Raw genomic sequence first — 16,464 nt, forward strand, 5'->3', positions numbered from 1 at the left:
AGAAGCGTATGAACGCAAGAAGCTGCGGTATTCCAACCTTGCAGCTGAGGCAGAGGACAGAGGCTGGAGGGTAAGGGTGCGCCCAGTGGAGGTGGGGTGTAGGGGCTTTGTAGCTAGCACAACAGCAAAGCTCCTTAAGGAGGTTGGAGTCAGGGGGCAGGCTCACAGACAGGCCATTAAAGAGCTGGCCAACACAGCAGAGAGGACGAGCCATTGGCTGTGGTTGAGGAGGAGTGACACCAGCTGGGCTGCTAAGGCTAACACCTAATGGGACGCACACACCCAGGGATTTGATCACCCTGGGGTGGGCCCTTCCTCGGCAGAGGGTGTCTTGTGGTAAGCCGGGCCGAAACAACCCGTGACGCTGGGGCACACAACTGAAGATGTGTCCCAATGGTGGAAAAGCCTCCCAGCAGTGTGACCTAGCCTCACTTAGGTATGCGGTCAGGTGCAAGCCTGGCTCAGGGAGGAGGATGCCTCTGCCATGCAGAGTCCCCAGGGATTGTACCAACTAGTCCTTTCAACAAAAAATACCGGAAGTGAGTCTTGAATTTTTTCCACTGAATTTTAAAACACATAATTTTTTATACACTGAATTTTTAAACACATGCATTTTGCTAGCAAATTTTCTTTCAATGAAATTGTCAGCATAATTATATGTAAAAAAAAATTCAGTTAACATAATTAAAACACAAAAAATTCAGTTACATACAGTTGTGTTCAAAATAATAGCAGTCCCATATCACTAGCAAGATAAATCACTGTTTTTGTTAGAATTTCAACTTCTACACTGCAAGTATGTTTCTAGAATGTTTAGTAAAGGTTTAGAAAACCAACAGACCCAACAGGCATGACGTGCATGCTGCTGATTCTGTGAAACTGAATCATTTACTGAAAGGGGCGTGTTAAAAAAAATAGCAGTGCATAGTTCAATTAATGAGGTCATTGATTATGTGGAAAAAAAGGTGTTAAACAAGTGGCCCATATTTAAGGCTCAAGGCAACTGACGCTGCATATGCTGTATTTGTCCTTGGAAAAACAGAGTAAAATGAGTCGTTGAAGACACAGTTCAGAAGAAGAGCGTTCTTTGATTAAACATTTAATAAAAGAGGGGAAAACCTATAAAGAAGTGCAGAAAATGAAAGGCTGTTCAGCTAAAATAATATCAAACGCTTTAAAATGGCAGCCAAAACCAAAAAGGCGAGGAAGAAAAAGAAAAACGACTATTGGAATGGATGGGAGAATAACCAAAATGGCAACGGCTCAGCCAATGATCAGTTCCAGGAGGATCAAAGAAGATCTAAGATGGCCTGTGAGTACTGTAACAATCAGACCACGTCTACGTGAAGCCAATGTACCAGCAAGAAGCCCCCGCAAAGTCCCATTGTTAAAAAAAAGACGTGTGCTGAAGCGGTTACAATTTGCCAAAGAACACATTGACTGGCCTACAAAGAAATGGCGTAATATTTGGGGACTGATGAGAGTAAGATTATTATTTTTGGGTCTAAGGGCCACAGACAGTTTGTCAGACTTCCTGTAAACACTGAATTCAAGCCATAGTACACAGTGAAGACGGTGAAGCATGGTGGTGCAAGCATCATGATATGGGGATGTTTCTCGTACGATAGTATTCGTCGTGTACCAGGGATCATGGATCAGTTTGAATACATCATACAATACTGGAAGAAGTCATGTTGCAATATGCTGAAGAGGAAATGCCCTTGAAATTAGTGTTTCAACAAGACAATGACCCCAAACACACCAGCAAGCGAGCAAAATCATGGTTCCAGACAAACAGAATTCAAGTTATGGAGAGGCCAGCACAATCCCCGAACCTTAATCCCATTGAAAACTCATAAAAAATGCTGTTCATGAGGCAAAACCAAAAAATGCAGAGGAATTGTGGAATGTAGTACAATTGTCCTGGGCTGCAATACCTGTTGACCGGTGCCAGAAGTTGGTCGACTCCATGTGCCACAGATGTGAAGCAGTTATCAGAGATCGTGGTTATGCAACTAAATTATAGTTAATAATTCTAAGGAAAGTTGAATCTGCAAGCCTTTCTTAGTTTATACAGTACATTTGAGTTTTGTAAAGAAATATGTCAACACTGCTATTTTTGTTTTATATTTCTTGACTTTCTGTAAAATATTGTCAAATTAAATTACTTTTTTCCAATTTTTTGACTTTGAAATTGAATGTGCTCTATCCCCAATGCATTTGTGTTCATTAAAATACAATTTATTTGAAGAATTTTGAGGTTTACTCACCTTTTTAAACACACTGCTATTATTATGAACATAACTGTAAATTCAGTGTAAAAAAAAAAAAAGCTTTTGTAAGTAAGACACAAATTAACCTTCATACATCAAGGTAACATCATCAGTCTGATTTGAATAAATGACCATAAACTTTGAGGTGCAGTGAAAAAGCTAAGCACCCAGGTTACCAAGATGTACTGGTGAAAATAAGTTCCTGGAAAAGGAGCTTGTAGTTAACATCATCCACTTTTGCTCAACAATAAAATAACCATGTCATTTATATTTTATTACCATCTGTATTGTAACCTTTAGGTATTTTTCAAATGTGTACATAGTTTGATACAACTTCTAACTAGTGTCAAATGTTTGCAATTACCTGATCTACCTTAGTCATCTATCTGTCTGATACTAATGTGCATGTATTGTTTCCATAACAGCTTTCCACATGATTTCAAGGATAAAGGTGAGTTTTTTTTATTTTTAATATATCAACATTGATGTTGTAAACATGGGGAAATGATGTTTACTCTTTCAATTCAATTTGTGCAAACCCTCGGTGAGATGTCCCGCAATAACAAGCAAGTATGTGCAAATTTAGCTTCTCTTGTGCTATCGTATTCATGACTACACCAAGGCTATTCATTTGGCCAAATCCGGCCTGACATTGCAGAGTTTGTGGCAGATTCCTAAAAACACCTCAGTACTCTTGTCGCGTTTTTGCAGTAGCACCTTTTAAAAAAGCTCATTCCTGCGCAGCCATTTCGATACATTCATTGATTTGAGGCTGCCTGCTACAAAAAATTTGATACGATTTGCCACTATTTGTTCTTGCTCATGAATGCATCATAACACACCTGGTCTGTCAGAGAATAGGAAGACAGAGCAGGAGGGATCATTAGTGTTGCCATTTTGTCTAGTTTGTACCATAATTTCTGGACTTTACTTTTCCCCATATTTTGACGCTTGATACAGTGCTAATTTATGGATTTGTCCAGGTTTTCAAGCTTCACATGCCGCCAATGAATTTAACCTTGTTACATCACACCGATTAAATTGCCATACGGGTTTACTGTGGTCCAATGACATTGGTCACATTAAATCAAACACACTCACACAATCATTCAGTCAACCATTTTGCACATTATGTGCTCACCTGTTATGGAAAGGAAATGACAAAAAGCACACAACGCTCCAAAGCCGAAGACGATCAATCCGGCCTTTGAAAAAGTAAACAGCCACCGCACAAAACAGAAAACCACCACTACTAACGTTTCCTAAAAGGTCAAACTGCTGCGTGGCGAAGAAGATAAAATAGAATTTCAGAAGGAGAAGGACGAAGACCGGGCTCAATAACCTGTTTGGTAGGCTACCATATGCCGTGTTACAGGCACTATCTTTTGTTAAATTAGTGAATGAACACAACACTGTTAAAATTGATTTTGGCTTTTAGTCAGGACTATTGTTGTCAAGTTGACAGAAAAAAATAACTCATTAAATACCCATAATAATAAGTTCAGTTAACTTCAAAAAGCAAGTCAAGGTGGGCCTTTCATTCAACACGCATGCGCCAGCAATGTGATATCATGCGCAGTGTTGAACCTTGAAAATCTGATAAAATAAGTTCAACCAACATCTTATTTAGGTCTCTTAAGTAATCTTTTCTGGTGAACAACATAGCATTGTTTGTCTTTTTATGGGCAGCACGGCTCAGTGGGTAAAGTGGCCGGTTTATAGAATGGCAGGCTGTAAACGGGGGTTAGCCTGGTCAAGCTAATGTCGAGGTTACCTGCTCCTGATAGCTTGTGGTTAGCGCTTTGTATGTGTGAATTGGTGAACCGGTGAATGTTATTAGGTATGTATTGAACATATACACATACTCAGGTATAGTGACGTGCTATATAAATATAGACCATTTACCATGTAGAACTAACTTGACTATCAGTTGTATGAACTTGACAACATATATTGAACCAACATATTTTAAAGTTATCTCAACTAATATTTTCAAGTTCATCTTAAATCAGACTTAATGTCAACTCATGTTTTGAAGTATAATATACTGGTAATTGAAACTATAAGTTAACTTAACTTAACTCAGTCAAAGCAACAAGCTGACCTGGCTGAGTTGTCTTTTTTGTGTAAATATTTCATGTTTCAATTAGTATACCTGTAGCTTATAGACGTGAGCGGCCGATATACAGTATGTACCAAATAAAATGTGTCCATTAATTATCAGTAATAGCATATATCGTGTTGTATATTATATTGTTTTGCTCTATTTTCAATTGTTTTTGCTTATTGTACAATGTACTGTGTTGAGAATTTTTCAAGTTTCTAGAGACTTCTCCAATCATTTTAGTGACTTTTTTATTTACTAAAAATGACTAGCAACTAAGCAAGCATACTTTTTTGGTGTTATTGGAGACTGTACTCATGTTGAGACTCTTTGCTTCTGTTGCTCCATGTCAGCGACGAACAGCAAAAGCTGCAGCGAGCGTGGCATCACACTTGCTTTGCGCTGCTGCTCCGACTGCACTTTCTCTCCTTGAAAGAACGCCACTGTCCTCCCAAAATTTGCACTTTGCGCATTTTGTAGAAAACTTTCCGCAAGTATATCTTGGATTTATTAAAGTACGTCCACATTGCAGACATGCTGCCTCCGCTCCTGACAATCTCTTGTGTATTTCTTACGTCATCACAACATCCGGTTTCAGTGATAAAAACCGTTTTTCGGCGGCAGAATTTTCAGTGCATCACTAGTGAATAGTGCGCAAATAATAGACTGTATATCCATTCAATATATTCATAGAATATATTACTTAAAATTAGTTTTCACGTAGAAAAACACTTATTTTCAAGGTTTGGCGGCTTTTATTTTGCCGTAGCGGGGGTCACAATCCATTTAATAAATAAAAGCTACAGTTTCAAAAATTATAATAATATTGCGTATAGTTGTTTTTAATCCTAAAATTGATTCTTAGAAAAAGTGCAAAATAAATGATAACTTTTCAAAAAAATATATTCTCGATAAAATATTGAAAGGATTTTGAATAGGATTAAATAAAGATGTTTTCAGCACCTCTACTTTTCAATGGTTCTGACTTACATTATGACATTTCAACAAATAGGTCACTATGTTCACCAACCCCTTGCTCCAAGGCAACACACAGTCTTGTGAGAAACACTCAGTACGTTTCCCTGCACTAAATTAAATAGATTTCTCAAATAAAATAATTTGGTTTATTCTATTTTCACACATAATTACATGTGAAGTCCCAGTTTCCATGCTCTATCTCAGTAGTCCCCAACCTTTTTGTAGCTGCGGACTGGTCAACGCTTGAAAATTTGTCCCATGGACAATTTTTTTTTTTTTTTTTTGTCATAAAGAAATACAATCATGTGTGCTTACGGACTGTATCCCTGCAGACTGTATTGATCTATATTGATATATAATGTAGGAACCAGAAATATTAATAACAGAAAGAAACAACCCTTTTGTGCGAATGAGTGTGAATGAGTGGAGGGGAGGTTTTTTGGGTTGGTGCACTAATTGTAAGTGTATCTTGTGTTTTTTATGTTGATTATTTTTTTTATTTCTTGTGCGGCCCGGCACCAATCGATCCACGGCCCAGTACTGGGCCACGGACCGGTATCGGGCCGTGGCCCGGTGGTTGGGAGCCACTGCTCTATCTAATGCAACTGTTGAACGTACGCTACATGCATCTTGTACACCCGAAGGCAATTGTTGTTATTTTAGCTTGTTTAGCTAGATAGATAGATAGATAGTACTTTATTGATTCCTTCAGGAGAGTTCCCTCAGGAAATTTAAATTCCAGCAGCAGTGTACATAATTGAGATCGAATTTAAAAAGTAAAAGTAAATAATGGGGGTATATGTTATTGTTTTGCATCCCCTGTCATCTTAATACCCCTCCAACCCCTCAGAGGAGTTGTACAGTCTGATGGCGTGTGGGACAAAATAGTTTTTGAGTCTATTAGTCCTGCACTTGGTGCTACTGTAAGCTACGTGGTAATGTAAATAGAAGGGAATGTTACATGCTAATAAGCTAGCGCTAGGGCGTTCAAGCTATGGATTCAATCAATAACTACAACTTTTCACTGCTATTTGGTGTATTAAAGAGGGGCGTGTTGTCCTCCACAGAAATTGGCGCAACACGCCTACATGCCAGAGACGACTGGTTTCCAATTGCATAATCTAGGTGTGTCAATCCCATTTTTAAAAAGATAAACACAATCAGATTAAGGTATTTCCATGTGTTGTAGAAACTTTACTTTGAATCAAAATATTGAGAAAGCTGACTAACTTAGCGCATTGAAATGTACCGATTGCTCTCATATAAAGGATCTTTGAGTAACATCTTTTGCCTATAAAGTGTCCTTTCATTTATTTTAAAGGATACTTTCTGTTTTATTGTTGAATTTTACAACTTCAAGAGACAGACTGTATTAGCCATTTGATTAAATAACAAAAATAAATATTGTTTCTGAAAATGTGGCTCCCAGAAAAATGCCCTGTTGTACTCCAGCAGGTGGAGATGACTCGGGTGACGATGAGGAGGAGGTGGACAGCAGCAACAACGATGGCGGCTCCCTGCAGTCCGAGCGCACAGACAGGGAGGAAGAGACTTCTGAGGGTAAACAAGCTGTAATTTCTTGGGAGTTTTCCATTTTAAACAAAAAGTGACTTTGTGTGTCGCAGTGAAAGTCACATTCCAGCTGTAACTTGGCAACACACTTTAGGAGCGTCACTGCTCCCCCCCCCGCCCCCCCACCCCCTCTAGTTTTACTGTTTTATGGCTCAGAGACACCCCAACGTACTTTGATGAAGTCTGAGAAAAAGCTTACCTAAAGTGTAGTATAGGCCCCTCAGAGTGGCAATATTAGGTAAACCTACAAACATAAGTTCTGCCAAGATATTAATGTACAAATATGTTGATTATTGTAGTTGGAGTTAGTGTAAGGTAAACTAAATGTGATTGTCTCTTTAGGCAAATGTGTCCCAGTGCCATTTTTGGCTGCAGTCGCAATCTCATACAGACGAAGCAACACATTTAACCAAGTAAAGCAAGACAGTGGACATCTGGTATGATAGCAATTATACAACAGTGAATTAAAATAAGTATAAATTTTACCTTAGGAAATAACATTTTAAAATGAGCTATAAAACCCCTCCTGCTGTACTTTAGAGATAGTGTCAGAATTGTTAACGTAATTTATAATTGAGTAAAATAGCCTTTAAAAACACACGAGTGAGACACATACTGTACATTCATTCATAAGATCAGAATATCACCATAATAGTTTATAATGCAAAACAAAGGACAAATATATTACACAGTTTTATTCTGGGGGTATATTCTCACAGAAAAACAAGCTGGATTCCGTGCTAGAAGAAGCACTACTGAGCATATCTTCAATTGAAAAATTCTGTGCAAAGAATACATCAGCCATCTGAAGGAGTTACAACAAAACTTCATCGACTTTAAGAAGGGTGTCGACTGAGTTTGGCATGAAGCACTATGGGCTACAATGAAGAAACACAACATAAGCTCACAAATCATAGCCATTATCAGATCACTGTACAACAATGCTGTAAGTGCTGTCTTCACAAACAACACTATAAGCGAACAATTCAGGACAACAGTTGGTGTGCGACAGGGCTGCCTACATTCACCATGTCTGTTTAATCTTATCTTGGAACAAACTATGATGGATGCTTTAGAAAGCTTTGAAGAAAACATGTCAATTGGCAGAAAAAAATATGCAATCTGTGTTTTTCAGATGACATTGAATTGCTCGCTAGATCTAAAGGAGAACTTAGTAATTTGACAGCAAGGCTAGATAATGTGGCAAAAACCTATATGGAATGGAAATAAGCACATAAAAGAGCAAAACAATGACAATGGGAAGTGCTTCTGACATATCAAGCCAAGTTGTCTACATAGGAGGAGAACTACTTTAGAAAGCTGAAAACTTCAAGTATCTTAAAGTTAAAAAGTTAAAGTACCAATGATTGTCACACACACACTAGGTGTGGCGAAATTATTCTCTGCATTTGACCCATCACCCTTGATCACCCCCTGGGAGGTGAGGGGAGCAGTGGGCAGCAGCGGTGGCTGCGCCCGGGAATCATTTTGGTGCCACCATTACAGCTTATGGGAAGTCTGATAAAGAGATCAGGACAAGAGTGGCCAGAACACTACCGTGTCTGACACTATTAACCAGGATTAAGTAAGAACAACACCATCTCAATAAAGCACAAAAGTCCACCTTCCTCTATGGATGTGAAAGCAGGATCTTCAAGCTTAGAAAAGAGGATTGAGGATTTTAAGATGAAATCCTGTCGTTGTCTCCTGAGAGTCTTATACACAGCTCAAAGAACCAATGAACCCATCAGAAGTGAAATACCTACAGCCATTGGAGTCCACAAACATCTCCTTCAAATTGTGAAAAACTGCAAACTTTCCTGGTTTGGCCACATTACAAGATCAACACAAACTATCTTTCAAGGATCTGTGGAAGGAAAGCGAACATGAGGTCGCCCCATAATGACTTGGAGGGATAACATCAAAATATGGACAAGCATGAGCAATGTGTAATGTATCTCATTTGCTACGGCCCTACAATCTTCTAGGTCATGGGACAACTAAAACTAGAACTAGATTGTGGGGTTTTATTTATTGTATTAAAGGTGTCCTATTATGCAAAACCAACTTTTCTTACCTGTTGGTACCTTTTTTGTGTATTTGGGATGTTGGTAAGTCCCTAAAATGTGAAATCAAACCATGAAGCCATGGCGAAGATATTTATAAAACAATCTTGCCTACTTCCAAACTTGCTTCAAAGAGCTATTTGAAATCTTAGACGATTGTGTCGTATTTTGCTGTGGTTATGTCAGCAGATAGCTCCATAAATGGTAGAGGTTTACCCGAAAAGCTTTGTGCGAGTCTGACATTTTTAATCAGTTGTAGTCAATAAGTTGCTTATTTTTCTCTTTCATACATGCACATAAATGCTAAAATCCCCCGCTGCTGCCATTTTTAATAAAAGTAGCGAATAGTTCTAACTTACATCTGTCAGGTGACTCGTTATGGATGCTCTAAAAACTACAACATGGCTGATGGAGTGGAGACATTGAAGGAGGCTTGGCCTGGAGGAAGATTTCGCTACGTATTTTAGTACCACCCTCAAGACGGCGCGTCCTGAAGAGATGGTCCGAAAGCGGTTTGATGATGATCTGTAAAACAAAGTCCATGCAAATTTTTTAACAAAGCACCACCATTACGTATTATGTAGACCACAATGAAGTGTTTTAAATGTAGGCAATAAATCATAATATTACCCCTTTCAATTTTCTTTCCTTATTTGGCCAAAAAAGGTGGCCAAATATTGTAACAAGCACAACTTGTTCAACACATACAATGTTGTGGCCTGGCAGTGTACAAATACAGTATAATGTATTATTACCATGCCAGGGAAGTCCAAGTAAAGCGGCGATTTGGGGTAGTGAGGTTTAATGGCTTCTCTTTCACACAAAGCAACTTTGACACAGTAGTTGAACATTTGCATTGATGTTGCATAGTTCTGGGACGTCGGTGCACCCTTTTGTGTCAGAACTCATCTGTTGGATTTTTGAAGTGGAAACTGGTTAACATGGTGAATGACAGTGATGTGGCATGTAAAATTTGTGTTTTTATACGTGGCACTAATTTCCCATAACTCTCTCTCAGGATGCCATCAGTCTCCACCAGTGGCGGCGCAAGACCTGCAGTCTGTCCTTATGTCAGGATACCTCGAGAAACGCAGGAAGGGTGTGTGGTCTCCTAATAGAATACACATGTTACTTGTAAATCCAAGAGGAGTGCAGACATTCTGCCTTTACAAGATAAGAATCCTCAATTTTAAATGACATTGCCAGAAAAGTGTTAATCTAACAAGATAGTATGCTGGTTGTAGTTTGCAGTTATGTAGTAATGCATAATACTGAATGTTTCTAATACAAGGTAAAATATCAGAAACACCAGCTTTTGTATTGCAATTTTACAAATGTTACCTTGCACCCAAACCAACAATGTACCATTCATTTAGGACAAAATATGTACTGTTATTTTAAGAAGATAAGTTTTCTTCTCCTCAACAGATCACAGTTTTTTCGGCCAGGAGTGGCAGAAGAGATGGTGCGCCCTTAGCTATCGCACCTTCTACTATTACGGTCATGAGAAAGGTATCCGTTTTATTTTCCTTTAACATCCAATTATTAAGAGCGGCGCTTGCGCAGGATGTATGCTAGGGGACGTTGGCAGTAAAATTGTTACCGATTGACAGACAAGCAGCAGAAAGGTGAGTTTGGCATCGATGGCTACAATGTCAAAATGAACAACGGCTTGCGCAAAGACTCCAAGAAGGACTTTTGTTTTGAAATCTCCGCTCCAGGCAAGAGAGACTATCAGGTATGTTTGATTTTGCTTTTATTTTTGTCAATGTGGTTAAGCTTGGCAAAGCACCCGTGTGTTTGTGCATACATTATGAAATGTATTCATTTATTTATTTTAACGGCACAGCCTGTCAGGCATTTTTAACATGTTTTTAACTTGCTTGTGGAATGTTTTTTTTATTCATAAATGCACTATTTGTTTATGTTAATCGATACATGAATAATTTAGCTGTGACTGTCCTAATCATACCTGCCCTTTCATTAGTTCTGTGCGTCATCAGCCAAAGAGGCAAAGGAGTGGGTGAAATGCATAGACCTCATTTTAAAAGGTTTGGATTATTATAAAGATGATGATATTAATACTCAGAATTCACATGAGATGCAATTAGAAATCCAATGATTTGCCTATAGACATGTCTGGTATCATCCAAGAAGAGGAGGAGGAGGAGGAAGAATATAAAGTGGAAAATGATGAGGAACAACTCATGTACGATGATGTTGGACTTGCACCTGATACTGACATCTATGAGGTGCTCCCAGGTATACACACTGAAAGACAATACGCTATGTATTAATTTTATAAGAGTGGCCTATATATGGGGAAAACATGGGGATGGTTGGGGCGAGTTCAGTATATCTGAAATGTAGTTTCTGACCCAACAGCAGTGTTTAAAATTCCTTAGTTGAATGGCTCTGATTCATTTTCCTGGTCATGCCGTGCATTTGCCAGACAGAATGTGTATCATTTGAGCCCCAAAACTGTAATAAATAGATTGGCTTAGGGGCCTCTGCCAGCCACGCCCACGGAATGTCTGAATGACAAATTGGGGACTGTATGGGAAGTCAGATAAGCACAAACTTAGGAAATTACTACTAAAAAAAGTAAAAGTATTGATAACGTTGACAACTAGAGATGTCCCGATCATGAGATCGGATCAGATGATTAGCTGCCGAGCCCAGACGATCTTTACCACAGCTGTATCCCAGTGTTTACATGGCTAAAGATTGTGCTCACCTGAAAGATTTCTTCAAAAGGGATGCACGCTAAGGGAGTAGGGATGTAACGATAAACGGTTAGTATTACCGTTTTAAATTAAAATGATCGAAAAACCGAGACTAATACCTGCACTTGGATAAACTCACGGACTGACTGGCGCCTGCTCGCGAGCTTAAATGCTAACACGAACACAAGGCCCATTAACGTATTTCACCATTAAGGAAGGACATACTCCAATCTAAAGTCATATAAACACATTAGTGTTTGAACAGCTAAGATAGTCAATTGTGCACATTTAACCTACAAGCTCTCATAGAACAGAGTGATTGTTCTTTGCTCAGAGGAATACTAGATGGAGGTGTTTTTGCGGTGCGTTCAAGGACTGCTGAACAGAGGATGGCAGAACGCCTGACAGAAATAATAAATAACAGATTTTATATGTTACACACTTTTCATTTAAATACATCTTAAAGTACCAGTAGACTGGAAAATGAAGTTGACTTTATATGCTTATTTGTGTTTCATGTATCCATTAAACCATATCCAATTGTATTTACAATCCGCAAAGTATGTGAAAATACCGTCTAAAATGCTTCAAATTTAGTCAGCCATTTTGAATATTCCGCTCCAAATACCTTCGACCATTTCCGGAGATTGATGTCACTGGAGTAACTCTTCTGCACTCTGACCATGTTATCAGATCAGTCATACTGGTAATACACAAAAACTAGAAAGACATGTAGAAAGAGATGTGCTGTCTATCATTCGCAGTCCCTATCTAAGACATATACACATATGTTTTTGTTTTTTTATGCATGCTAAGTAGTAAATAAAGAAATAATTTAAAAGTCTGCTAACATTGTAGTCTATGGGGGCTTTTTATTTGGCCAACAAAACTCTAAATAACCATCGAAAATCCGCAAACAATACTCTATTTGGGGTGGTATAGCTCGGTTGGTAGAGCGGCCGTGCCGGCAACTTGAGGGTTCCAGGTTCGATCCCCGCTTCCACCATCCTAGTCACTGCCGTTGTGTCCTTGGGCAAGACACTTCACCCAACTGCTCCCAGTGCCCACCCACACTGGTTTAAATGTAATTTAGATATTGGGTTTCACTATGTAAAGCGCTTTGAGTCACTAGAGAAAAAGCGCTATATAAATATAATTCACTTCACTTCACACTATTTACATCTTGTGACCTGAATATTAACCAAATATTAGCAATGTTATTATAAGCGTTAACTCAGACAAAGTACTTTAGTATTGATTATCGAGAGCTAACTATAGTTTATGCCACACTGGACTCAAGGAGATACTTTATAAAATGAAACTGAAGATGACAGTAATACAACATATATGGATACAAACTGCCATAAAGAATAAGAAGAAGCTTATGCAACACTGATCCGGCGATGTCCATTCTTCTCCCGTATCAACATGTCAAAGTTTTATTGTAGATTATTAATAGTGCCTCTCATTTGGATATTAAGAGGATTTAGCCATGAATCTAGAAGTTTTTCTTCTGACATTCAGTTTATACTTGGAGATGGAGACAAACACACTACAACAGAAGACATTGTCAGACTCAGCAGCAACTTTTTAAAGTCTTCGTAGTGTGGATTAACATTAATTATTCATTTAAACAGTAAGATATGCACATCCTGTCGGTCATCACAGTTAGAGCATACATTGTACAGTAAGCGATCGTTTTATTATGTTTGTAGTTTGTATGTGTTTCATTAAAGCTGGATCTGTTTAACAGAGCTTCTAAAACTTGTAGCTCACCCTTCTTATACTCGGGATCAAAAATATAAGGTTCTGGACTATCATTTGTCCCAAAGTAATCGTTACTGTCTCCCACAAAGTCTACATGATTTGCATTGTTAGTAGCGAAGTGATCTGCGTTCCTACCTCTACGTCATGCGACCAGGTTACTGGCTTCCTCATTATCTGGCTTCCTCTTTATCTTTCAAAATGGCTCGGCAATCATCATGAGATTGATACTATTTTGATTATATTCATTTACTCACAAACTTTATGACTCTTTCCGTGTCATACATTAGTTATATATAATAATAGCTTTAATATCGAGCCAACTTGTTTTTCCACTCTACTGGTACTTTAAAGTGCTACAGTACAAACCAATATTTCAAACAATAAAAGCTTAGCCATTAAAACAGATAAAATACTAACACTAAAACATTATCAGTGAAGCATAAGAAACACAAAACATGCAAAATAGTGGCTTTTTAACAGTGTCTTATTTACTTTAGTATTAAAAAAATAACTTGGACAAAAAATGTAGCACGGTGGCAGAGGAGTTAGTGCATCTGCCTCATAATACGAAGGTCCCGAGTAGTCGTGAGCTCAATCCCGGCCTCGGGATCTTTCTGTGTGGAGTTTGCATGTTCTCCCCGTGACTGCGTGGGTTCCCTCCGGGTACTCCGGCTTCCTCCCACCTCCAAAGACATGCACCTGGGGATAGGTTGATTGGCAACACTAAAAATTGGCCCTAGTGTGTGAATGTGAGTGTGAATGTTGTCTGTCTATCTGTGTTAGCCCTGCGATGAGGTGGCGACTTGTCCAGGGTGTACCCCGCCTTCCGCCCGAATACAGCTGAGATAGGCTCCAGCGACCCTGAAGGGAATAAGCGGTAGAAAATGGATGGATGGAACTTGGACAAAAGATTTCAGTGTGTGTTTGAATACTTTGAGCACATTCTCCAGCACAGCGATAGTAATGATGATTTTGCTCACAATCACCCTGATTATACAATGTTCATATCGTTACATCCCTATATGGGAGACACAATTTAATGTTCCTGATTTATTGTTACACACATGCAGGAGTTGCATGAATTCCAGGAGGGTGCGTTTCTTGCCAGAACACCTGCTCGAACGTGCCGTTAATCCACAGTGCCGAAGATACTGTAGTGCTTTTAAGATATTATAATCCTCACCACCACGGCGAAAAATAAACGAAAGTTTCTTCCAAGTTTTGTCATCACTGTAGCACTAGAGGTAAAGGAATGGTTAAGCCTGCTACACTTACATTGAGCAGGACGACACAAGATGCTAACTGCTAAAGTGTCAATATATGAACAATACTAAAATGATTAGATCAGTTTTTTTTTCTTGTTCTTCCATCCATTCATTTTCTACTGCTTGTCCCTTTTGGGGTCACAGGGTCTGGAGTCTGTCCCAGCTGCACTCGAGTAAAAGGCAGGGTACACCCTGGACAAGTCGCCACCTAATTGCAGGGCCAACTCAGATAGACAGAAAAGCATTCACACTAACATTCACACACTAGGGGCAATTTAGTGTTGCCAATTAGCCTATCCACTGGTGCATGTCCTTATCATTACAAAATAATTTTTTGGGTGGTTTTTGTTATTGTTTACATACCAAGGGAGTAAGTCTCTGAATACAGGAAGGCTTTGAGGGCAAAACTTAAATGATTTAAATTGGAGCCTATAGTAGGTTTTGCTTTTGTCTAGTTATTGTGCACTAGTCACTTAATTTTGGTAAAAACAATTTATGTAGCATTAAATACCACACATTTGATATATCATCTGAAAACTACAACATTGTAAGTTTAATAAGATAAGCTTTATAAATGTGTTTACTTGCTGTAAAACATTTTCATTTTCAGTTCAATAATCTATTGTCATAGTATTGGATCGGATCTGAGGTCACAAAATGGGATTGGTATTGGAGGCCAAAAATGTTGATGAGACATCCCTATTGATAACTGATAATTGCTCTGTACTAAAAAAAATGAATGCAAATAAGGATAAAGAAAACAGTGTCATCTGGTGGCCTTTGCTACTAATGCGATGTCAACGCTCACCAGTGGGTTACACTTTTCATGGTTGAAAAGAAAGTACAAGAAAGAAGAAGTGACAAGGGGAAGTTCCCAACATGTGCGAATACAGAAGTGAACGTAATACTAGAAATAGATTGCAGCAAATTTCCAGATGTTGTTAGAAATGCTTAATAGAACTTGTTTGTCATAAACTCATTTACTTACTCCTGTTCTGTCCAGAGACAAGCACAGACTACCAGAACTACTACCAAGGCTTATGGGACTGCGTAGGGGACCACCCGGATGAACTGTCTTTCAAACGCGGAGACGCCATTTACATACTGAGCAAGGTAATGAAAACCTTTCCTTGTCTATAAGATCTACGTAGAATGTAGATATTTTCCCTAATGCACATGCTCAACAGCAATACAAGCTGTTGAGCCAAGACTACCTGAAGGGAGGAATTCTGAGGCCTTTGGAGGAACAGGCTGTTCGTATCCTTTACTGGCAGCACCTGGCCTAGTGCCTGGACCGGGATGGTTGAAGGCTGGCTTGAGGCCGACTGGGCTCCAGTCTGCCTCTGGCTCTCTGATGGGGATTAAATGTGTCACGACGGAAACTGCTTTAGTCCTGTTGGCTCGCCGTGTCGTTCCATCACGTCTACACAGGGCGTCTCGCCGTGCTGCCGCAGCCTCCAGCCCACACACTTATCAGATGTCTCTCTCTCTCACCTCGCCAAATAGGAATGTGTGTTCTCAGGAAGCCCAGGCTCAGTCCAACACGCTATTCAGAGCGGGGTGAGGATGTGTTGTCGACGTCCAATTTCCGAAGTTTTTTCAGCTAGGCAAGGGTGTGAGCTGTGAAGGACTGAGAGGACCTTCATGGCTTGAAATATACAACCAAACAGGAGTGTTTTGTTCATACCCAGTCCTTATGAAAAGAACAGGATT

The 16,464-nt window shown here is 39.1% G+C and overlaps 1 protein-coding gene across 3 annotated transcripts in view; it reads left to right on the plus strand.

The window, feature by feature from the left end:
• The window catches only part of skap2 (src kinase associated phosphoprotein 2), an 86,004-nt gene that overhangs the window by 6,479 nt on the left and 63,061 nt on the right, over positions 1–16,464 (plus strand). For 2 of the 3 annotated variants that reach the window (XM_061953700.1, XM_061953692.1), the window contains exons 3-10: positions 2,699–2,724; positions 6,808–6,915; positions 10,012–10,092; positions 10,422–10,505; positions 10,607–10,731; positions 10,981–11,044; positions 11,127–11,255; positions 15,755–15,864. In XM_061953700.1, the coding sequence (XP_061809684.1) occupies positions 2,699–2,724; positions 6,808–6,915; positions 10,012–10,092; positions 10,422–10,505; positions 10,607–10,731; positions 10,981–11,044; positions 11,127–11,255; positions 15,755–15,864 (727 nt within the window). The remainder of the gene's footprint in view (positions 1–2,698; positions 2,725–6,807; positions 6,916–10,011; positions 10,093–10,421; positions 10,506–10,606; positions 10,732–10,980; positions 11,045–11,126; positions 11,256–15,754; positions 15,865–16,464) is intronic. The other variant, XM_061953708.1, reaches the window with a different exon arrangement.

The sequence above is a fragment of the Nerophis lumbriciformis genome, linkage group LG04, assembly GCF_033978685.3.
Source record: "Nerophis lumbriciformis linkage group LG04, RoL_Nlum_v2.1, whole genome shotgun sequence".
Classification (NCBI taxonomy): domain Eukaryota; kingdom Metazoa; phylum Chordata; class Actinopteri; order Syngnathiformes; family Syngnathidae; genus Nerophis; species Nerophis lumbriciformis.